Consider the following 23961-nt stretch of genomic DNA (forward strand, 5'->3'; position numbering starts at 1 on the left):
TATTGCTTAACAAAAGGCATATGTGCACCAACTTACAGCAGAGATTTACCAGTATACAATAAAAACCACCGTTGTTTCTAGATACAAACCTTTAATTATATTCTTTGAAATATAATTAAATATATTCTTCTATATTGAAAACACAAAGATCGCTCACAAAATCACAAAAACCTGCGGGGTGTACTGTAGTTCGTTTTTACAAAAAGCTAACCAGTGTCAAAATTAAATTCACGAGTCATTTCGCTCTGACACAGCTATGAAAAGTATCATACACGCGGTTACTATGGTTTCTTTACAAAGTCTAAAATGCTTTGTTGCTTTTGCCTTTAACAGTCTGCTTGAAAACAAATGCTTCAATATTATTTATGCTGTCTAAAAAAGTTTTACCTGGATCGCGTTTCACAGCTGCGTTGTTCAGCAAATTACCATGCGAATGCGATTTGAATACGCGCTGTTTAGCACTTGTGATACATTTTTAAAAGCCGGCAAATCGTCACCGGGATGGAGATAACCGATGTTAAATGGCGATTTTGGCCCTCTTTTGTGCTCAAGATATTAGGGTTCGGCGACATAAAAGAATCGACATAACCGATGAGAAAATGCTAAGACAAAGGGGAATTTGGCGGTTCCCTCTATACATTTGGTATATTCAAATGTATATCGAAATATCGGAAATGTGTTTAAAAATCGTATCACCGTTATTGAAAAAAATTCTATCGCGATATATATTGATATCGAATTATTGTCCAGCCCTACTTCAGAGGCCTCCATAGAATAGTGCATCCATCCCCTCACTCATGTGTATAGAGACGTATCCTAAGGCTCTGTCAGCAACATTCAGATCAACAACAGCATCAACAATTTCACAGCTAGTTTTAAAACTTGCTTAAACGCACAGTGATTGCAGAAAATGATAAACAAATTAGGTAATATTAATTAAATTATTAAATTGTGCAGATTAATAGTCAGAAAAGGTTATTGAATTTTACATTATGATAAATGAGAACTATACTTGATTACTAATTATTGTTAACTAATTTACTGTATGAATTTTTCCCCCTCGTTGTTAAAAATCATTATATGTCAGGGTGCCAGTCAGTGGAAGCACACAGACACGTTGGCCAGCTGTCCTATTCAACTACTTTTTGGTCATTTATTAAGTAACTGACTAATATTTTCCTGCGGGATCTTCTAATTATGTTGAAATAAAAATGTAACTTACAGCGTAAAAACATGGAATCCAGTCAGAAGCGCATGGGCCTCTTGTGCGGTGGAGGAGAACTTGAGCCGCTGGTGTCGTCGGGCTCGGCCTTGCGCTTCCTCTGACTGGTGCCAGCGGGCCTCTGAGGAGGCCTCTCCTCCTGCCTCATGCGCCATGTTCGCAGAGAACTGCTCACATGCACGGGGACATGCACGGACCCAGAGTCCTTCGGGATGCTGAGCTCATCCAGCTTCCGCAGGTAGTTGCGGCCATCGATCTTAGCTGCTGCCACGTGCTGTTAGGGCCCACAGGGATCCAGAAGGTGGAGCTGGAGGGCTCAGCATGTTCTGGCTCAATCTGACTTCCAGGTTGAGTGTCAGAAGCCACAGATAAGGATGGAGATGAGGGCTCATCTTCACCCCAGGCCAAGGGGAGAGCCTCAGGAAGCCCATTAGCATCCTCAGTCGTGGATGCTGGAGCTGCAGGGGAAGCCTCCCTTCTAGAGCTGGGTGATGGCAGCTCCTGTCCGTAATGGTCATCCTCCTCAGCTGGTGATTCTCCATCCCCATGCTGGACACCAGTCTCTGTACCATGATGTACCACTTGCAGCCGTGCAGTTGCTACGTGCAATAGGCTGGGATCCAACTCCTCCCCAGTGAGCCGCCAATAAAATGAAGGGACACTGAGGGCCAGAGACTGCAAGTTCTCCATGGTCAGTGGGCTCCTCTCGAAGTTCACGACCAGAATGGAGATGAACTTGTCCTCCACAAACTCATGAACTGGGACAAAATGGAACACAGAGAGATATATAAGAACATGACAATAACTGGATAAATACTCTACTACAAAATCAGTTTAAAATGAGTCCATGGGCTTCAGATTGTCAGATAAATGAAATAATGTGAATTACCGATAAAGCTAAGAAAGCTAAACCAGAAGACAACATCCATGCATACGCTTACTCTCACACATATCCAAATGAATAAATATTAAATGAAACACATTTAGTCCTGCACTTTTGTCACTAACAGTGATCTTGCTTTTCATTTTCTTATTATTTAAACAAGATGAGCAAGAATGGGAGACAGAAGGGGAGTATAACGAACGGCATTTCCTATCACATCGTTACATTTTCTCATTTTAAAACTCTGCTTCCAATGTATCCGTTTGCAGTTCAAAATACATTTGTTTCTGTAGATAAAAGTTGAATTATTCAACAGGTCGGTTATTTTACCTCGAAAACCAAAGGTGTTACTTATCAGCTTTACCTCAAAACTAACAAGCATTAGGCCAATGCAGACTTGGCCGTTCATTTCGTATGTCACATACCGGGAGCTACAACTTTATTATCATTTAATCACTATAATCATTAATACCTTCTGGATCCATGTTCTCCACGTTTAAGGAGTGATGGATTCGAAATCTCATCGAGTAACAGTCCTTTATCTCAACTATCTGCACCATTTTGCCAAGAGCGAGAGTTTGCGCATCCAGAAAGTTTAACCGTTTTTGTTTTATTTCAAACTGCCTTCATTGACCGGAAACCGTAAATATTTTAAACTCTGCGCTAAGACACATTCGCATGGCGTTAGTTTTACCGATTCTGACGGGATAAGAAACGTGCGCAATTTCTCAAAATTACCACACAGTGGAGAATTAATGCCGGCAGGATCTTACTGTCTACAAAGCAAGTTCAATGCAAGTATAACCTTCACAAGTAAGACGAAGCATGGCGGCGGAAAAGAACAACATTTTTATTTTACAATTACTTCAAAATTAGGAACAAAAATACGACCAAAAATTCTTTAGTTTGACATGTGATCAAAATACAGAGTAAACTAATACATGATAGCATGCATGCAAAAGATCAACGGCAGAACAGGGACTTTTAACGTTGTCTGCATTAAAAAGGAATTAACCATCCCTCTCAATATAAAATTGGGATAATTTTTTTCTCTTCAGAGGCCTCCATAGAATAGTGCATCCATCCCCTCACTCATGTGTATACAGGTAGAGACGTATCCTAAGGCTCTGTCAGCAACATTCAGATCAACAACAGCATCAACAATTTCACAGCTAGTTTTAAAACTTGCTTAAACGCACAGTGATTGCAGAAAATGATAAACAAATTAGGTAATATTAATTAAATTATTAAATTGTGCAGATTAATAGACAGAAAAGGTTATTGAATTTTACATTATGATAAATGAGAACTATACGTGATTACTAATTATTGTTAACTAATTTACTGTATTAATTTTCCCCCCTCGTTGTTAAAAATCATTATATGTCAGGGTGCCAGTCAGTGGAAGCACACAGACACGTTGGCCAGCTGTCCTATTCAACTACTTTTTGGTCATTTATTAAGTAACTGACTAATATTTTCCTGCGGGATCTTCTAATTATGTTGAAATAAAAATGTAACTTACAGCGTAAAAACATGGAATCCAGTCAGAAGCGCATGGGCCTCTTGTGCGGTGGAGAAGAACTTGAGCCGCTGGTGTCGTCGGGCTCGGCCTTGCGCTTCCTCTGACTGGTGCCAGCGGGCCTCTGAGGAGGCCTCTCCTCCTGCCTCACGCCCCATGTTCGCAGAGAACTGCTCACATGCACGGACATGAGCACGGTGTGGTCATCACCGTAGTCCGTAATGCCCCAGAGTCCCTCGGGGATGCTGAGCTCATCCAGCTTCCGCAGGTAGTTGCGGCCTTCGATCTCAAGCTGCTGCCACGTGCTGTTAGGGCCCACAGGGATCCAGAAGGTGGAGCTGGAGGGCTCAGCATGTTCTGGCTCAATCTGACTTCCAGGTTGAGTGTCAGAAGCCACAGATAAGGATGGAGATGAGGGCTCATCTTCACCCCAGGCCAAGGGGAGAGCCTCAGGAAGCCCATTAGCATCCTCAGTCGTGGATGCTGGAGCTGCAGGGGAAGCCTCCCTTCTAGAGCTGGGTGATGGCAGCTCCTGTCCGTAATGGTCATCCTCCTCAGCTGGTGATTCTCCATCCCCATGCTGGACACCAGTCTCTGTACCATGATGTACCACTTGCAGCCGTGCAGTTGCTACGTGCAATAGGCTGGGATCCAACTCCTCCCCAGTGAGCCGCCAATAAAATGAAGGGACACTGAGGGCCAGAGACTGCAAGTTCTCCATGGTCAGTGGGCTCCTCTCGAAGTTCACGACCAGAATGGAGATGAACTTGTCCTCCACAAACTCATGAACTGGGACAAAATGGAACACAGAGAGATATATAAGAACATGACAATAACTGGATAAATACTCTACTACAAAATCAGTTTAAAATGAGTCCATGGGCTTCAGATTGTCAGATAAATGAAATAATGTGAATTACCGATAAAGCTAAGAAAGCTAAACCGGAAGACAACATCCATACATACGCTTACTCTCACACATATCCAAATGAATAAATATTAAATGAAACACATTTAGTCCTGCACTTTTGTCACTAACAGTGATCTTGCTTTTCATTTTCTTATTATTTAAACAAGATGAGCAAGAATGGGAGACAGAAGGGGAGTATAACGAGCGGCATTTCCTATCACATCGTTACATTTTCTCATTTTAAAACTCTGCTTCCAATGTATCCGTTTGCAGTTCAAAATACATTTGTTTCTGTAGATTAAAGTTGAATTATTCAACAGGTCGGTTATTTTACCTCGAAAACCAAAGGTGTTACTTATCAGCTTTACCTCAAAACTAACAAGCATTAGGCCAATGCAGACTTGGCCGTTCATTTCGTCTGTCACATACCGGGAGCTACAACTTTATTATCATTTAATCACTATAATCATTAATACCTTCTGGATCCATGTTCTCCACGTTTAAGGAGTGATGGATTCGAAATCTCATCGAGTAACAGTCCTTTATCTCAACTATCTGCACCGTTTTGCCAAGAGCGAGAGTTTGCGCATCCAGAAAGTTTAACCGTTTTTGTTTTATTTCAAACTGCCTTCATTGACCGGAAACCGTAAATATTTTAAACTCTGCGCTAAGACACATTCGCATGGCGTTAGTTTTACCGATTCTGACGGGATAAGAAACGTGCGCAATTTCTCAAAATTACCACACAGTGGAGAATTAATGCCGGCAGGATCTTACTGTCTACAAAGCAAGTTCAATGCAAGCATAACCTTCACAAGTAAGACGAAGCATGGCGGCGGAAAAGAACAACATTTTTATTTTACAATTGCTTCAAAATTAGGAACAAAAATACGACCAAAAATTCTTTAGTTTGACATGTGATCAAAATACAGAGTAAACTAATACATGATAGCATGCATGCAAAAGATCAACGGCAGAACAGGGACTTTTAACGTTGTCTGCATTAAAAAGGAATTAACCATCCCTCTCAATATAAAATTGGGATAATTTTTTTCTCTTCAGAGGCCTCCATAGAATAGTGCATCCATCCCCTCACTCATGTGTATAGAGACGTATCCTAAGGCTCTGTCAGCAACATTCAGATCAACAACAGCATCAACAATTTCACAGCTAGTTTTAAAACTTGCTTAAACGCACAGTGATTGCAGAAAATGATAAACAAATTAGGTAATATTAATTAAATTATTAAATTGTGCAGATTAATAGACAGAAAAGGTTATTGAATTTTACATTATGATAAATGAGAACTATACGTGATTACTAATTATTGTTAACTAATTTACTGTATGAATTTCTCCCCCTCGTTGTTAAAAATCATTATATGTCAGGGTGCCAGTCAGTGGAAGCACACAGACACGTTGGCCAGCTGTCCTATTCAACTACTTTTTGGTCATTTATTAAGTAACTGACTAATATTTTCCTGCGGGATCTTCTAATTATGTTGAAATAAAAATGTAACTTACAGCGTAAAAACATGGAATCCAGTCAGAAGCGCATGGGCCTCTTGTGCGGTGGAGGAGAACTTGAGCCGCTGGTGTCGTCGGGCTCGGCCTTGCGCTTCCTCTGTCTGGTGCCAGCGGGCCTCTGAGGAGGCCTCTCCTCCTGCCTCACGCCCCATGTTCGCAGAGAACTGCTCACATGCACGGAGACATGCACGGACATGAGCACGGTGTGGTCATCACCGTAGTCCGTAATGCCCCAGAGTCCCTCGGGGATGCTGAGCTCATCCAGCTTCCGCAGGTAGTTGCGGCCTTCGATCTCAAGCTGCTGCCACGTGCTGTTAGGGCCCACAGGGATCCAGAAGGTGGAGCTGGAGGGCTCAGCATGTTCTGGCTCAATCTGACTTCCAGGTTGAGTGTCAGAAGCCACAGATAAGGATGGAGATGAGGGCTCATCTTCACCCCAGGCCAAGGGGAGAGCCTCAGGAAGCCCATTAGCATCCTCAGTCGTGGATGCTGGAGCTGCAGGGGAAGCCTCCCTTCTAGAGCTGGGTGATGGCAGCTCCTGTCCGTAATGGTCATCCTCCTCAGCTGGTGATTCTCCATCCCCATGCTGGACACCAGTCTCTGTACCATGATGTACCACTTGCAGCCGTGCAGTTGCTACGTGCAATAGGCTGGGATCCAACTCCTCCCCAGTGAGCCGCCAATAAAATGAAGGGACACTGAGGGCCAGAGACTGCAAGTTCTCCATGGTCAGTGGGCTCCTCTCGAAGTTCACGACCAGAATGGAGATGAACTTGTCCTCCACAAACTCATGAACTGGGACAAAATGGAACACAGAGAGATATATAAGAACATGACAATAACTGGATAAATACTCTACTACAAAATCAGTTTAAAATGAGTCCATGGGCTTCAGATTGTCAGATAAATGAAATAATGTGAATTACCGATAAAGCTAAGAAAGCTAAACCAGAAGACAACATCCATGCATACGCTTACTCTCACACATATCCAAATGAATAAATATTAAATGAAACACATTTAGTCCTGCACTTTTGTCACTAACAGTGATCTTGCTTTTCATTTTCTTATTATTTAAACAAGATGAGCAAGAATGGGAGACAGAAGGGGAGTATAACGAACGGCATTTCCTATCACATCGTTACATTTTCTCATTTTAAAACTCTGCTTCCAATGTATCCGTTTGCAGTTCAAAATACATTTGTTTCTGTAGATAAAAGTTGAATTATTCAACAGGTCGGTTATTTTACCTCGAAAACCAAAGGTGTTACTTATCAGCTTTACCTCAAAACTAACAAGCATTAGGCCAATGCAGACTTGGCCGTTCATTTCGTATGTCACATACCGGGAGCTACAACTTTATTATCATTTAATCACTATAATCATTAATACCTTCTGGATCCATGTTCTCCACGTTTAAGGAGTGATGGATTCGAAATCTCATCGAGTAACAGTCCTTTATCTCAACTATCTGCACCATTTTGCCAAGAGCGAGAGTTTGCGCATCCAGAAAGTTTAACCGTTTTTGTTTTATTTCAAACTGCCTTCATTGACCGGAAACCGTAAATATTTTAAACTCTGCGCTAAGACACATTCGCATGGCGTTAGTTTTACCGATTCTGACGGGATAAGAAACGTGCGCAATTTCTCAAAATTACCACACAGTGGAGAATTAATGCCGGCAGGATCTTACTGTCTACAAAGCAAGTTCAATGCAAGTATAACCTTCACAAGTAAGACGAAGCATGGCGGCGGAAAAGAACAACATTTTTATTTTACAATTACTTCAAAATTAGGAACAAAAATACGACCAAAAATTCTTTAGTTTGACATGTGATCAAAATACAGAGTAAACTAATACATGATAGCATGCATGCAAAAGATCAACGGCAGAACAGGGACTTTTAACGTTGTCTGCATTAAAAAGGAATTAACCATCCCTCTCAATATAAAATTGGGATAATTTTTTTCTCTTCAGAGGCCTCCATAGAATAGTGCATCCATCCCCTCACTCATGTGTATACAGGTAGAGACGTATCCTAAGGCTCTGTCAGCAACATTCAGATCAACAACAGCATCAACAATTTCACAGCTAGTTTTAAAACTTGCTTAAACGCACAGTGATTGCAGAAAATGATAAACAAATTAGGTAATATTAATTAAATTATTAAATTGTGCAGATTAATAGACAGAAAAGGTTATTGAATTTTACATTATGATAAATGAGAACTATACGTGATTACTAATTATTGTTAACTAATTTACTGTATTAATTTTCCCCCCTCGTTGTTAAAAATCATTATATGTCAGGGTGCCAGTCAGTGGAAGCACACAGACACGTTGGCCAGCTGTCCTATTCAACTACTTTTTGGTCATTTATTAAGTAACTGACTAATATTTTCCTGCGGGATCTTCTAATTATGTTGAAATAAAAATGTAACTTACAGCGTAAAAACATGGAATCCAGTCAGAAGCGCATGGGCCTCTTGTGCGGTGGAGAAGAACTTGAGCCGCTGGTGTCGTCGGGCTCGGCCTTGCGCTTCCTCTGACTGGTGCCAGCGGGCCTCTGAGGAGGCCTCTCCTCCTGCCTCACGCCCCATGTTCGCAGAGAACTGCTCACATGCACGGACATGAGCACGGTGTGGTCATCACCGTAGTCCGTAATGCCCCAGAGTCCCTCGGGGATGCTGAGCTCATCCAGCTTCCGCAGGTAGTTGCGGCCTTCGATCTCAAGCTGCTGCCACGTGCTGTTAGGGCCCACAGGGATCCAGAAGGTGGAGCTGGAGGGCTCAGCATGTTCTGGCTCAATCTGACTTCCAGGTTGAGTGTCAGAAGCCACAGATAAGGATGGAGATGAGGGCTCATCTTCACCCCAGGCCAAGGGGAGAGCCTCAGGAAGCCCATTAGCATCCTCAGTCGTGGATGCTGGAGCTGCAGGGGAAGCCTCCCTTCTAGAGCTGGGTGATGGCAGCTCCTGTCCGTAATGGTCATCCTCCTCAGCTGGTGATTCTCCATCCCCATGCTGGACACCAGTCTCTGTACCATGATGTACCACTTGCAGCCGTGCAGTTGCTACGTGCAATAGGCTGGGATCCAACTCCTCCCCAGTGAGCCGCCAATAAAATGAAGGGACACTGAGGGCCAGAGACTGCAAGTTCTCCATGGTCAGTGGGCTCCTCTCGAAGTTCACGACCAGAATGGAGATGAACTTGTCCTCCACAAACTCATGAACTGGGACAAAATGGAACACAGAGAGATATATAAGAACATGACAATAACTGGATAAATACTCTACTACAAAATCAGTTTAAAATGAGTCCATGGGCTTCAGATTGTCAGATAAATGAAATAATGTGAATTACCGATAAAGCTAAGAAAGCTAAACCGGAAGACAACATCCATACATACGCTTACTCTCACACATATCCAAATGAATAAATATTAAATGAAACACATTTAGTCCTGCACTTTTGTCACTAACAGTGATCTTGCTTTTCATTTTCTTATTATTTAAACAAGATGAGCAAGAATGGGAGACAGAAGGGGAGTATAACGAGCGGCATTTCCTATCACATCGTTACATTTTCTCATTTTAAAACTCTGCTTCCAATGTATCCGTTTGCAGTTCAAAATACATTTGTTTCTGTAGATTAAAGTTGAATTATTCAACAGGTCGGTTATTTTACCTCGAAAACCAAAGGTGTTACTTATCAGCTTTACCTCAAAACTAACAAGCATTAGGCCAATGCAGACTTGGCCGTTCATTTCGTCTGTCACATACCGGGAGCTACAACTTTATTATCATTTAATCACTATAATCATTAATACCTTCTGGATCCATGTTCTCCACGTTTAAGGAGTGATGGATTCGAAATCTCATCGAGTAACAGTCCTTTATCTCAACTATCTGCACCGTTTTGCCAAGAGCGAGAGTTTGCGCATCCAGAAAGTTTAACCGTTTTTGTTTTATTTCAAACTGCCTTCATTGACCGGAAACCGTAAATATTTTAAACTCTGCGCTAAGACACATTCGCATGGCGTTAGTTTTACCGATTCTGACGGGATAAGAAACGTGCGCAATTTCTCAAAATTACCACACAGTGGAGAATTAATGCCGGCAGGATCTTACTGTCTACAAAGCAAGTTCAATGCAAGCATAACCTTCACAAGTAAGACGAAGCATGGCGGCGGAAAAGAACAACATTTTTATTTTACAATTGCTTCAAAATTAGGAACAAAAATACGACCAAAAATTCTTTAGTTTGACATGTGATCAAAATACAGAGTAAACTAATACATGATAGCATGCATGCAAAAGATCAACGGCAGAACAGGGACTTTTAACGTTGTCTGCATTAAAAAGGAATTAACCATCCCTCTCAATATAAAATTGGGATAATTTTTTTCTCTTCAGAGGCCTCCATAGAATAGTGCATCCATCCCCTCACTCATGTGTATAGAGACGTATCCTAAGGCTCTGTCAGCAACATTCAGATCAACAACAGCATCAACAATTTCACAGCTAGTTTTAAAACTTGCTTAAACGCACAGTGATTGCAGAAAATGATAAACAAATTAGGTAATATTAATTAAATTATTAAATTGTGCAGATTAATAGACAGAAAAGGTTATTGAATTTTACATTATGATAAATGAGAACTATACGTGATTACTAATTATTGTTAACTAATTTACTGTATGAATTTCTCCCCCTCGTTGTTAAAAATCATTATATGTCAGGGTGCCAGTCAGTGGAAGCACACAGACACGTTGGCCAGCTGTCCTATTCAACTACTTTTTGGTCATTTATTAAGTAACTGACTAATATTTTCCTGCGGGATCTTCTAATTATGTTGAAATAAAAATGTAACTTACAGCGTAAAAACATGGAATCCAGTCAGAAGCGCATGGGCCTCTTGTGCGGTGGAGGAGAACTTGAGCCGCTGGTGTCGTCGGGCTCGGCCTTGCGCTTCCTCTGTCTGGTGCCAGCGGGCCTCTGAGGAGGCCTCTCCTCCTGCCTCACGCCCCATGTTCGCAGAGAACTGCTCACATGCACGGAGACATGCACGGACATGAGCACGGTGTGGTCATCACCGTAGTCCGTAATGCCCCAGAGTCCCTCGGGGATGCTGAGCTCATCCAGCTTCCGCAGGTAGTTGCGGCCTTCGATCTCAAGCTGCTGCCACGTGCTGTTAGGGCCCACAGGGATCCAGAAGGTGGAGCTGGAGGGCTCAGCATGTTCTGGCTCAATCTGACTTCCAGGTTGAGTGTCAGAAGCCACAGATAAGGATGGAGATGAGGGCTCATCTTCACCCCAGGCCAAGGGGAGAGCCTCAGGAAGCCCATTAGCATCCTCAGTCGTGGATGCTGGAGCTGCAGGGGAAGCCTCCCTTCTAGAGCTGGGTGATGGCAGCTCCTGTCCGTAATGGTCATCCTCCTCAGCTGGTGATTCTCCATCCCCATGCTGGACACCAGTCTCTGTACCATGATGTACCACTTGCAGCCGTGCAGTTGCTACGTGCAATAGGCTGGGATCCAACTCCTCCCCAGTGAGCCGCCAATAAAATGAAGGGACACTGAGGGCCAGAGACTGCAAGTTCTCCATGGTCAGTGGGCTCCTCTCGAAGTTCACGACCAGAATGGAGATGAACTTGTCCTCCACAAACTCATGAACTGGGACAAAATGGAACACAGAGAGATATATAAGAACATGACAATAACTGGATAAATACTCTACTACAAAATCAGTTTAAAATGAGTCCATGGGCTTCAGATTGTCAGATAAATGAAATAATGTGAATTACCGATAAAGCTAAGAAAGCTAAACCAGAAGACAACATCCATGCATACGCTTACTCTCACACATATCCAAATGAATAAATATTAAATGAAACACATTTAGTCCTGCACTTTTGTCACTAACAGTGATCTTGCTTTTCATTTTCTTATTATTTAAACAAGATGAGCAAGAATGGGAGACAGAAGGGGAGTATAACGAACGGCATTTCCTATCACATCGTTACATTTTCTCATTTTAAAACTCTGCTTCCAATGTATCCGTTTGCAGTTCAAAATACATTTGTTTCTGTAGATAAAAGTTGAATTATTCAACAGGTCGGTTATTTTACCTCGAAAACCAAAGGTGTTACTTATCAGCTTTACCTCAAAACTAACAAGCATTAGGCCAATGCAGACTTGGCCGTTCATTTCGTATGTCACATACCGGGAGCTACAACTTTATTATCATTTAATCACTATAATCATTAATACCTTCTGGATCCATGTTCTCCACGTTTAAGGAGTGATGGATTCGAAATCTCATCGAGTAACAGTCCTTTATCTCAACTATCTGCACCATTTTGCCAAGAGCGAGAGTTTGCGCATCCAGAAAGTTTAACCGTTTTTGTTTTATTTCAAACTGCCTTCATTGACCGGAAACCGTAAATATTTTAAACTCTGCGCTAAGACACATTCGCATGGCGTTAGTTTTACCGATTCTGACGGGATAAGAAACGTGCGCAATTTCTCAAAATTACCACACAGTGGAGAATTAATGCCGGCAGGATCTTACTGTCTACAAAGCAAGTTCAATGCAAGTATAACCTTCACAAGTAAGACGAAGCATGGCGGCGGAAAAGAACAACATTTTTATTTTACAATTACTTCAAAATTAGGAACAAAAATACGACCAAAAATTCTTTAGTTTGACATGTGATCAAAATACAGAGTAAACTAATACATGATAGCATGCATGCAAAAGATCAACGGCAGAACAGGGACTTTTAACGTTGTCTGCATTAAAAAGGAATTAACCATCCCTCTCAATATAAAATTGGGATAATTTTTTTCTCTTCAGAGGCCTCCATAGAATAGTGCATCCATCCCCTCACTCATGTGTATACAGGTAGAGACGTATCCTAAGGCTCTGTCAGCAACATTCAGATCAACAACAGCATCAACAATTTCACAGCTAGTTTTAAAACTTGCTTAAACGCACAGTGATTGCAGAAAATGATAAACAAATTAGGTAATATTAATTAAATTATTAAATTGTGCAGATTAATAGACAGAAAAGGTTATTGAATTTTACATTATGATAAATGAGAACTATACGTGATTACTAATTATTGTTAACTAATTTACTGTATTAATTTTCCCCCCTCGTTGTTAAAAATCATTATATGTCAGGGTGCCAGTCAGTGGAAGCACACAGACACGTTGGCCAGCTGTCCTATTCAACTACTTTTTGGTCATTTATTAAGTAACTGACTAATATTTTCCTGCGGGATCTTCTAATTATGTTGAAATAAAAATGTAACTTACAGCGTAAAAACATGGAATCCAGTCAGAAGCGCATGGGCCTCTTGTGCGGTGGAGAAGAACTTGAGCCGCTGGTGTCGTCGGGCTCGGCCTTGCGCTTCCTCTGACTGGTGCCAGCGGGCCTCTGAGGAGGCCTCTCCTCCTGCCTCACGCCCCATGTTCGCAGAGAACTGCTCACATGCACGGACATGAGCACGGTGTGGTCATCACCGTAGTCCGTAATGCCCCAGAGTCCCTCGGGGATGCTGAGCTCATCCAGCTTCCGCAGGTAGTTGCGGCCTTCGATCTCAAGCTGCTGCCACGTGCTGTTAGGGCCCACAGGGATCCAGAAGGTGGAGCTGGAGGGCTCAGCATGTTCTGGCTCAATCTGACTTCCAGGTTGAGTGTCAGAAGCCACAGATAAGGATGGAGATGAGGGCTCATCTTCACCCCAGGCCAAGGGGAGAGCCTCAGGAAGCCCATTAGCATCCTCAGTCGTGGATGCTGGAGCTGCAGGGGAAGCCTCCCTTCTAGAGCTGGGTGATGGCAGCTCCTGTCCGTAATGGTCATCCTCCTCAGCTGGTGATTCTCCATCCCCATGCTGGACACCAGTCTCTGTACCATGATGTACCACTTGCAGCCGTGCAGTTGCTACGTGCAATAGGCTGGGATCCAACTCCTCCCCAGTGAGCCGCCAATAAAATGAAGGGACACTGAGGGCCAGAGACTGCAAGTTCTCCATGGTCAGTGGGCTCCTCTCGAAGTTCACGACCAGAATGGAGATGAACTTGTCCTCCACAAACTCATGAACTGGGACAAAATGGAACACAGAGAGATATATAAGAACATGACAATAACTGGATAAATACTCTACTACAAAATCAGTTTAAAATGAGTCCATGGGCTTCAGATTGTCAGATAAATGAAATAATGTGAATTACCGATAAAGCTAAGAAAGCTAAACCGGAAGACAACATCCATACATACGCTTACTCTCACACATATCCAAATGAATAAATATTAAATGAAACACATTTAGTCCTGCACTTTTGTCACTAACAGTGATCTTGCTTTTCATTTTCTTATTATTTAAACAAGATGAGCAAGAATGGGAGACAGAAGGGGAGTATAACGAGCGGCATTTCCTATCACATCGTTACATTTTCTCATTTTAAAACTCTGCTTCCAATGTATCCGTTTGCAGTTCAAAATACATTTGTTTCTGTAGATTAAAGTTGAATTATTCAACAGGTCGGTTATTTTACCTCGAAAACCAAAGGTGTTACTTATCAGCTTTACCTCAAAACTAACAAGCATTAGGCCAATGCAGACTTGGCCGTTCATTTCGTCTGTCACATACCGGGAGCTACAACTTTATTATCATTTAATCACTATAATCATTAATACCTTCTGGATCCATGTTCTCCACGTTTAAGGAGTGATGGATTCGAAATCTCATCGAGTAACAGTCCTTTATCTCAACTATCTGCACCGTTTTGCCAAGAGCGAGAGTTTGCGCATCCAGAAAGTTTAACCGTTTTTGTTTTATTTCAAACTGCCTTCATTGACCGGAAACCGTAAATATTTTAAACTCTGCGCTAAGACACATTCGCATGGCGTTAGTTTTACCGATTCTGACGGGATAAGAAACGTGCGCAATTTCTCAAAATTACCACACAGTGGAGAATTAATGCCGGCAGGATCTTACTGTCTACAAAGCAAGTTCAATGCAAGCATAACCTTCACAAGTAAGACGAAGCATGGCGGCGGAAAAGAACAACATTTTTATTTTACAATTGCTTCAAAATTAGGAACAAAAATACGACCAAAAATTCTTTAGTTTGACATGTGATCAAAATACAGAGTAAACTAATACATGATAGCATGCATGCAAAAGATCAACGGCAGAACAGGGACTTTTAACGTTGTCTGCATTAAAAAGGAATTAACCATCCCTCTCAATATAAAATTGGGATAATTTTTTTCTCTTCAGAGGCCTCCATAGAATAGTGCATCCATCCCCTCACTCATGTGTATAGAGACGTATCCTAAGGCTCTGTCAGCAACATTCAGATCAACAACAGCATCAACAATTTCACAGCTAGTTTTAAAACTTGCTTAAACGCACAGTGATTGCAGAAAATGATAAACAAATTAGGTAATATTAATTAAATTATTAAATTGTGCAGATTAATAGTCAGAAAAGGTTTTTCAATTTTACATTATGATAAATGAGAACTATAGGTGATTACTAATTATTGTTAACTAATTTACTGTATGAATTTTTCCCCCTCGTTGTTAAAAATCATTATATGTCAGGGTGCCAGTCAGTGGAAGCACACAGACACGTTGGCCAGCTTTCCTATTCAACTACTTTTTGGTCATTTATTAAGTAACTGACTAATATTTTCCTGCGGGATCTTCTAATTATGTTGAAATAAAAATGTAACTTACAGCGTAAAAACATGGAATCCAGTCAGAAGCGCATGGGCCTCTTGTGCGGTGGAGGAGAACTTGAGCCGCTGGTGTCGTCGGGCTCGGCCTTGCGCTTCCTCTGACTGGTGCCAGCGGGCCTCTGAGGAGGCCTCTCCTCCTGCCTCATGCCCCATGTTCGCAGAGAACTGCTCACATGCACGGGGACATGCACGGACATGACCACGGTGTGGTCATCGCCGTAGTCCGTAATGCCCCAGAGTCCCTCGGGGATGCTGAGCTCATCCAGCTTCCGCAGGTAGTTGCGGCCTTCGATCTCAAGCTGCTGCCACGTGCTGTTAGGGCCCACAGGGATCCAGAAGGTGGAGCTGGAGGGCTCAGCATGTTCTGGCTCAATCTGACTTCCAGGTTGAGTGTCAGAAGCCACAGATAAGGATGGAGATGAGGGCTCATCTTCACCCCAGGCCAAGGGGAGAGCCTCAGGAAGCCCATTAGCATCCTCAGTCGTGGATGCTGGAGCTGCAGGGGAAGCCTCCCTTCTAGAGCTGGGTGATGGCAGCTCCTGTCCGTAATGGTCATCCTCCTCAGCTGGTGATTCTCCATCCCCATGCTGGACACCAGTCTCTGTACCATGATGTACCACTTGCAGCCGTGCAGTTGCTACGTGCAATAGGCTGGGATCCAACTCCTCCCCAGTGAGCCGCCAATAAAATGAAGGGACACTGAGGGCCAGAGACTGCAAGTTCTCCATGGTCAGTGGGCTCCTCTCGAAGTTCACGACCAGAATGGAGATGAACTTGTCCTCCACAAACTCATGAACTGGGACAAAATGGAACACAGAGAGATATATAAGAACATGACAATAACTGGATAAATACTCTACTACAAAATCAGTTTAAAATGAGTCCATGGGCTTCAGATTGTCAGATAAATGAAATAATGTGAATTACCGATAAAGCTAAGAAAGCTAAACCAGAAGACAACATCCATGCATACGCTTACTCTCACACATATCCAAATGAATAAATATTAAATGAAACACATTTAGTCCTGCACTTTTGTCACTAACAGTGATCTTGCTTTTCATTTTCTTATTATTTAAACAAGATGAGCAAGAATGGGAGACAGAAGGGGAGTATAACGAACGGCATTTCCTATCACATCGTTACATTTTCTCATTTTAAAACTCTGCTTCCAATGTATCCGTTTGCAGTTCAAAATACATTTGTTTCTGTAGATAAAAGTTGAATTATTCAACAGGTCGGTTATTTTACCTCGAAAACCAAAGGTGTTACTTATCAGCTTTACCTCAAAACTAACAAGCATTAGGCCAATGCAGACTTGGCCGTTCATTTCGTCCGTCACATACCGGGAGCTACAACTTTATTATCATTTAATCACTATAATCATTAATACCTTCTGGATCCATGTTCTCCACGTTTAAGGAGTGATGGATTCGAAATCTCATCGAGTAACAGTCCTTTATCTCAACTATCTGCACCGTTTTGCCAAGAGCGAGAGTTTGCGCATCCAGAAAGTTTAACCGTTTTTGTTTTATTTCAAACTGCCTTCATTGACCGGAAACCGTAAATATTTTAAACTCTGCGCTAAGACACATTCGCATGGCGTTAGTTTTACCGATTCTGACGGGATAAGAAACGTGCGCAATTTCTCAAAATTACCACACAGTGGAGAATTAATGCCGGCAGGATCTTACTGTCTACAAAGCAAGTTCAATGCAAGCATAACCTTCACAAGTAAGACGAAGCATGGCGGCGGAAAAGAACAACATTTTTATTTTACAATTGCTTCAAAATTAGGAACAAAAATACGACCAAAAATTCTTTAGTTTGACATGTGATCAAAATACAGAGTAAACTAATACATGATAGCATGCATGCAAAAGATCAACGGCAGAACAGGGACTTTTAACGTTGTCTGCATTAAAAAGGAATTAACCATCCCTCTCAATATAAAATTGGGATAATTTTTTTCTCTTCAGAGGCCTCCATAGAATAGTGCATCCATCCCCTCACTCATGTGTATAGAGACGTATCCTAAGGCTCTGTCAGCAACATTCAGATCAACAACAACATCAACAATTTCACAGCTAGTTTTAAAACTTGCTTAAACGCACAGTGATTGCAGAAAATGATAAACAAATTAGGTACTATTAATTAAATTATTAAATTGTGCAGATTAATAGTCAGAAAAGGTTTTTCAATTTTACATTATGATAAATGAGAACTATAGGTGATTACTAATTATTGTTAACTAATTTACTGTATGAATTTTTCCCCCTCGTTGTTAAAAATCATTATATGTCAGGGTGCCAGTCAGTGGAAGCACACAGACACGTTGGCCAGCTGTCCTATTCAACTACTTTTTGGTCATTTATTAAGTAACTGACTAATATTTTCCTGCGGGATCTTCTAATTATGTTGAAATAAAAATGTAACTTACAGCGTAAAAACATGGAATCAAGTCAGAAGCGCATGGGCCTCTTGTGCGGTGGAGGAGAACTTGAGCCGCTGGTGTCGTCGGGCTCGGCCTTGCGCTTCCTCTGTCTGGTGCCAGCGGGCCTCTGAGGAGGCCTCTCCTCCTGCCTCACGCCCCATGTTCGCAGAGAACTGCTCACATGCACGGAGACATGCACGGACATGACCACGGTGTGATCATCACCGTAGTCCGTAATGCTCCAGAGTCCATCGGAGATGCTGAGCTCATCCAGCTTCCGCAGGTAGTTGCGGCCTTCGATCTCAAGCTGCTGCCACGTGCTGTTAGGGCCCACAGGGATCCAGAAGGTGGAGCTGGAGGGCTCAGCATGTTCTGGCTCAATCTGACTTCCAGGTTGAGTGTCAGAAGGCACAGATAAGGATGGAGATGAGGGCTCATCTTCACCCCAGGCCAAGGGGAGAGCCTCAGGAAGCCCATTAGCATCCTCAGTCGTGGATGCTGGAGCTGCAGGGGAAGCCTCCCTTATAGAGCTGGATGATGGCAGCTCCTGTCCGTAATGGTCATCCTCCCCAGCTGGTGATTCTCCATCCCCATGCTGTACACCAGTCTCTGTACCATGATGTACCACTTGCAGTCGTGCAGGTGCTACGTGCAATAGGCTGGGATCCAACTCCTCCCCAGTGAGCCGCCAATAAAATGAAGGGACACTGAGGGCCAGAGACTGCAAGTTCTCCATGGTCAGTGGGCTCCTCTCGAAGTTCACGACCAGAATGGAGATGAACTTGTCCTCCACAAACTCATGAACTGGGACAAAATGGAACACAGAGAGATATATAAGAACATGACAATAACTGGATAAATACTCTACTACAAAATCAGTTTAAAATGAGTCCATGGGCTTCAGATTGTCAGATAAATGAAATAATGTGAATTACCGATAAAGCTAAGAAAGCTAAACCAGAAGACAACATCCATGCATACGCTTACTCTCACACATATCCAAATGAATAAATATTAAATGAAACACATTTAGTCCTGCACTTTTGTCACTAACAGTGATCTTGCTTTTCATTTTCTTATTATTTAAACAAGATGAGCAAGAATGGGAGACAGAAGGGGAGTATAACGAACGGCATTTCCTATCACATCGTTACATTTTCTCATTTTAAAACTCTGCTTCCAATGTATCCGTTTGCAGTTCAAAATACATTTGTTTCTGTAGATTAAAGTTGAATTATTCAACAGGTCGGTTATTTTACCTCGAAAACCAAAGGTGTTACTTATCAGCTTTACCTCAAAACTAACAAGCATTAGGCCAATGCAGACTTGGCCGTTCATTTCGTCCGTCACATACCGGGAGCTACAACTTTATTATCATTTAATCACTATAATCATTAATACCTTCTGGATCCATGTTCTCCACGTTTAAGGAGTGATGGATTCGAAATCTCATCGAGTAACAGTCCTTTATCTCAACTATCTGCACCATTTTGCCAAGAGCGAGAGTTTGCGCATCCAGAAAGTTTAACCGTTTTTGTTTTATTTCAAACTGCCTTCATTGACCGGAAACCGTAAATATTTTAAACTCTGCGCTAAGACACATTCGCATGGCGTTAGTTTTACCGATTCTGACGGGATAAGAAACGTGCGCAATTTCTCAAAATTACCACACAGTGGAGAATTAATGCCGGCAGGATCTTACTGTCTACAAAGCAAGTTCAATGCAAGTATAACCTTCACAAGTAAGACGAAGCATGGCGGCGGAAAAGAACAACATTTTTATTTTACAATTACTTCAAAATTAGGAACAAAAATACGACCAAAAATTCTTTAGTTTGACATGTGATCAAAATACAGAGTAAACTAATACATGATAGCATGCATGCAAAAGATCAACGGCAGAACAGGGACTTTTAACGTTGTCTGCATTAAAAAGGAATTAACCATCCCTCTCAATATAAAATTGGGATAATTTTTTTCTCTTTAGAGGCCTCCATAGAATAGTGCATCCATCCCCTCACTCATGTGTATAGAGACGTATCCTAAGGCTCTGTCAGCAACATTCAGATCAACAACAGCATCAACAATTTCACAGCTAGTTTTAAAACTTGCTTAAACGCACAGTGATTGCAGAAAATGATAAACAAATTAGGTACTATTAATTAAATTATTAAATTGTGCAGATTAATAGTCAGAAAAGGTTTTTCAATTTTACATTATGATAAATGAGAACTATAGGTGATTACTAATAATTGTTAACTAATTTACTGTATGAATTTTTCCCCCTCGTTGTTAAAAATCATTATATGTCAGGGTGCCAGTCAGTGGAAGCACACAGACACGTTGGCCAGCTGTCCTATTCAACTACTTTTTGGTCATTTATTAAGTAACTGACTAATATTTTCCTGCGGGATCTTCTAATTATGTTGAAATAAAAATGTAACTTACAGCGTAAAAACATGGAATCAAGTCAGAAGCGCATGGGCCTCTTGTGCGGTGGAGGAGAACTTGAGCCGCTGGTGTCGTCGGGCTCGGCCTTGCGCTTCCTCTGTCTGGTGCCAGCGGGCCTCTGAGGAGGCCTCTCCTCCTGCCTCACGCCCCATGTTCGCAGAGAACTGCTCACATGCACGGAGACATGCACGGACATGACCACGGTGTGATCATCACCGTAGTCCGTAATGCTCCAGAGTCCATCGGAGATGCTGAGCTCATCCAGCTTCCGCAGGTAGTTGCGGCCTTCGATCTCAAGCTGCTGCCACGTGCTGTTAGGGCCCACAGGGATCCAGAAGGTGGAGCTGGAGGGCTCAGCATGTTCTGGCTCAATCTGACTTCCAGGTTGAGTGTCAGAAGGCACAGATAAGGATGGAGATGAGGGCTCATCCTCACCCCAGGCCAAGGGGAGAGCCTCAGGAAGCCCATTAGCATCCTCAGTCGTGGATGCTGGAGCTGCAGGGGAAGCCTCCCTTATAAAGCTGGATGATGGCAGCTCCTGTCCGTAATGGTCATCCTCCTCAGCTGGTGATTCTCCATCCCCATGCTGGACACCAGTCTCTGTACCATGATGTACCACTTGCAGTCGTGCAGGTGCTACGTGCAATAGGCTGGGATCCAGCTCCTCCCCAGTGAGCCGCCAATAAAATGAAGGGACACTGAGGGCCAGAGACTGCAAGTTCTCCATGGTCAGTGGGCTCCTCTCGAAGTTCACGACCAGAATGGAGATGAACTTGTCCTCCAAAAACTCATGAACTGGGACAAAATGGAACACAGAGAGATATATAAGAACATGACAATAACTGGATAAATACTCTACTACAAAATCCGTTTAAAATGAGTCCATGGGCTTCAGATTGTCAGATAAATGAAATAATGTGAATTACCGATAAAGCTAAGAAAGCTAAACCAGAAGACAACATCCATGCATACGCTTACTCTCACACATATCCAAATGAATAAATATTAAATTAAACACATTTAGTCCTGCACTTTTGTCACTAACAGTGATCTTGCTTTTCATTTTCTTATTATTTAAACAAGATGAGCAAGAATGGGAGACAGAAGGGGAGTATAACGAACGGCATTTCCTATCACATCGTTACATTTTCTCATTTTAAAACTCCGCTTCCGATGTATCCGTTTGCAGTTCTAAATACATTCATTTCTGTAGATAAAAGTTGAATTATTCAACCGGTCGGTTATTTTACCTCGAAAACCAAATGTGTTACTTATCAGCTTTACCTCAAAACTAACAAGCATTAGGCCAATGCAGACTTGGCCGTTCATTTCGTTTGTCACATACCAGGAGCTACAACTTTATTATCATTTAATCATTATAATCATTAATACCTTCTGGATCCATGTTCTCCATGTTTAAGGAGTGATGGATTCGAATTCTCATCGAATAACAGTCCTTTATCTCGACTATCTGCACCATCTTGCCAAGAGCGAGAGTTTGCGCATCCAGAAAGTTTAAACGTTTTTGTTTTATTTCAAACTGCCTTCATTGACCGGAAACCGTAAATATTCTAAACTCTGCGCTAAGACACATTCGCATGGCGTTAGTTATACCGATTCTGACGGGATAAGAACCGTGCGCAATTTCTCAAAATTACCACACAGTGCAGAATTAATGCCGGCAGGATCTTACTGTCTACAAAGCAAGTTCAATGCAAGCATAACCTTCACAAGTAAGACGAAGCATGGCGGCGGAAAAGAACAACATTTTTATTTTACAATTACTTCAAAATTAGGAACAAAAATACGACCAAAAATTCTTTAGTTTGACATGTGATCAAAATACATAGTAAACTAATACATGATAGCATGCATGCAAAAGATCAACGGCAGAACAGGGACTTTTAACGCAGTCTGCATTAAAATGGAATTAACCATCCCTCTCAATATAAAATTGGGATAATTTTTTCTCTTCAGAGGCCTCCATAGAATAGTGCATCCATCCCCTCACTCATCTGTATGAAGACGTATCCTAAGGCTCCGTCAGCAACATTCAGATCAACAACAGCATCAACAATTTCACAGCTAGTTTTAAAACTTGCTTTAACGCACAGTGATTGCAGAAAATGATAAACAATTTAGGTAATATTAATTAAATTATTAAAATGTGCAGATTAATAGTCAGAAATGGTTTTTGAATTTTACATCATGATAAATGAGAACTATAGGTGATTACTAATTATTGTTAACTAATTTACTGTATGAATTTTTCCCCCTCGTTGTCAGGGTGCCAGTCAGTGGAAGAACACAGACACGTTGGCCAGCTGTCCTATTCATTCAGCACCAGCCCATCTAGTAGAGAATTCAGCACCACGGATAGTGACCTGTGTTACTATGACATCAGGTTCCTTCATTGGCTCTATATGTTTTTCTAGAAATAACTAAATGGCTCTGTTGCAGAAATTTCCAGCCATAGACTTGGTTCCTGTATGAAGAGGATATTTTATTTTTACTCAGACCTACAGAAAACCAGCTCTGCACGCGATCTCCCCTTTACTGCTGGAGCAGGGCACACGCAGATCAACAAGTGACAATGCAGCAAATACAGATGAACAATTTCTCACAGCTTCAGAAGGAGTCAGATTACTTTGTAATTCAGAGTTTGTCTAAGACTTCTGCTAGAACATTTTGTGCACTTGAGCCTACTTTCAAAATGTATGGCACCTGGGTCTACTAAAACAAGGTGATGCTGCCTGAACCACCAACCAAGGCTGGGGAGGAAAGGGAGGAATACTAGCCAAAGCAAGGAAGAAAAGCAGCCCACCCTATCTCATGGTCATGAATACAAGAGTTAGGGAGTGTTATGAAGAAGACACCACACTTAAGACCACACAGTGAATTACACCAGAGAGAGTTATTGCATTCTAGCTGTGTTACGTAACATTCCTCAGCCTTCGGTTTTTTCCACACTATGAAGGACATAATTCAGGGTGACAAACAAAACAGCGGAACTGTAGGGCAGCCATTTATTTGTTTCAGTAGTTTTAAGAAAACTTGAACATAAAATGTTTGTTTTGCTTAGATATAAGTCCAGTTGTAGCAGACTTATATTGGCTTTAAGTGATGGATGTTGCTTGTGTTAATACTGCTTTGATTTTGAGGATGAAGTCTGAAGTGTAGGTGACATAGAAGCATGTAGTTTGATGTTTGGAGGTTGTAGTTTTTCATGGGACAATTTGAATATGGAGTACTGGTGTT

The 23961-nt window shown here is 41.9% G+C and overlaps 1 protein-coding gene across 2 annotated transcripts; it reads right to left on the bottom strand.

Moving 5' to 3' along the window:
• Window positions 1–1486: 1486 nt before the first annotated feature.
• Window positions 1487–22192, bottom strand: LOC140581634 (uncharacterized). 2 transcript variants are annotated; one of them, XM_072704959.1, is made up of 10 exons: window positions 22096–22192; window positions 20701–21498; window positions 18259–19056; window positions 15817–16614; window positions 13387–14172; window positions 10939–11736; window positions 8509–9294; window positions 6061–6858; window positions 3631–4416; window positions 1487–1980 (listed from the first exon to the last, which is right to left on the bottom strand). In XM_072704959.1, exons 1-2 carry the CDS (start codon window positions 22181–22183, stop codon window positions 20723–20725), a joined length of 864 nt encoding a protein of 287 aa, XP_072561060.1. In that variant the 5' UTR covers window positions 22184–22192; the 3' UTR covers window positions 1487–1980; window positions 3631–4416; window positions 6061–6858; window positions 8509–9294; window positions 10939–11736; window positions 13387–14172; window positions 15817–16614; window positions 18259–19056; window positions 20701–20722. The 2 variants fall into 2 exon arrangements, with proteins under 2 accessions (XP_072561060.1, XP_072561061.1); XM_072704960.1 differs by lacking the exon at window positions 20701–21498 and having other exon boundaries at window positions 22096–22174.
• Between the last annotated feature and the right edge of the window lie 1769 nt (window positions 22193–23961).

The sequence above is a fragment of the Paramormyrops kingsleyae genome, chromosome 22 (genome assembly GCF_048594095.1).
Source record: "Paramormyrops kingsleyae isolate MSU_618 chromosome 22, PKINGS_0.4, whole genome shotgun sequence".
NCBI classification, from domain to species: domain Eukaryota; kingdom Metazoa; phylum Chordata; class Actinopteri; order Osteoglossiformes; family Mormyridae; genus Paramormyrops; species Paramormyrops kingsleyae.

Excerpts from the sequence above, each read along its gene's own strand:
- LOC140581634 (XM_072704959.1), bottom strand. The coding sequence starts at position 22,183 with ATGGTGCAGATAGTCGAGATAAAGGACTGTTATTCGATGAGAATTCGA. Across the intron at positions 21,499-22,095 it reads GGAGAACATGGATCCAGAAG|TTCATGAGTTTTTGGAGGAC; the intron begins GTATTAATGATT and ends ATTTTGTCCCAG.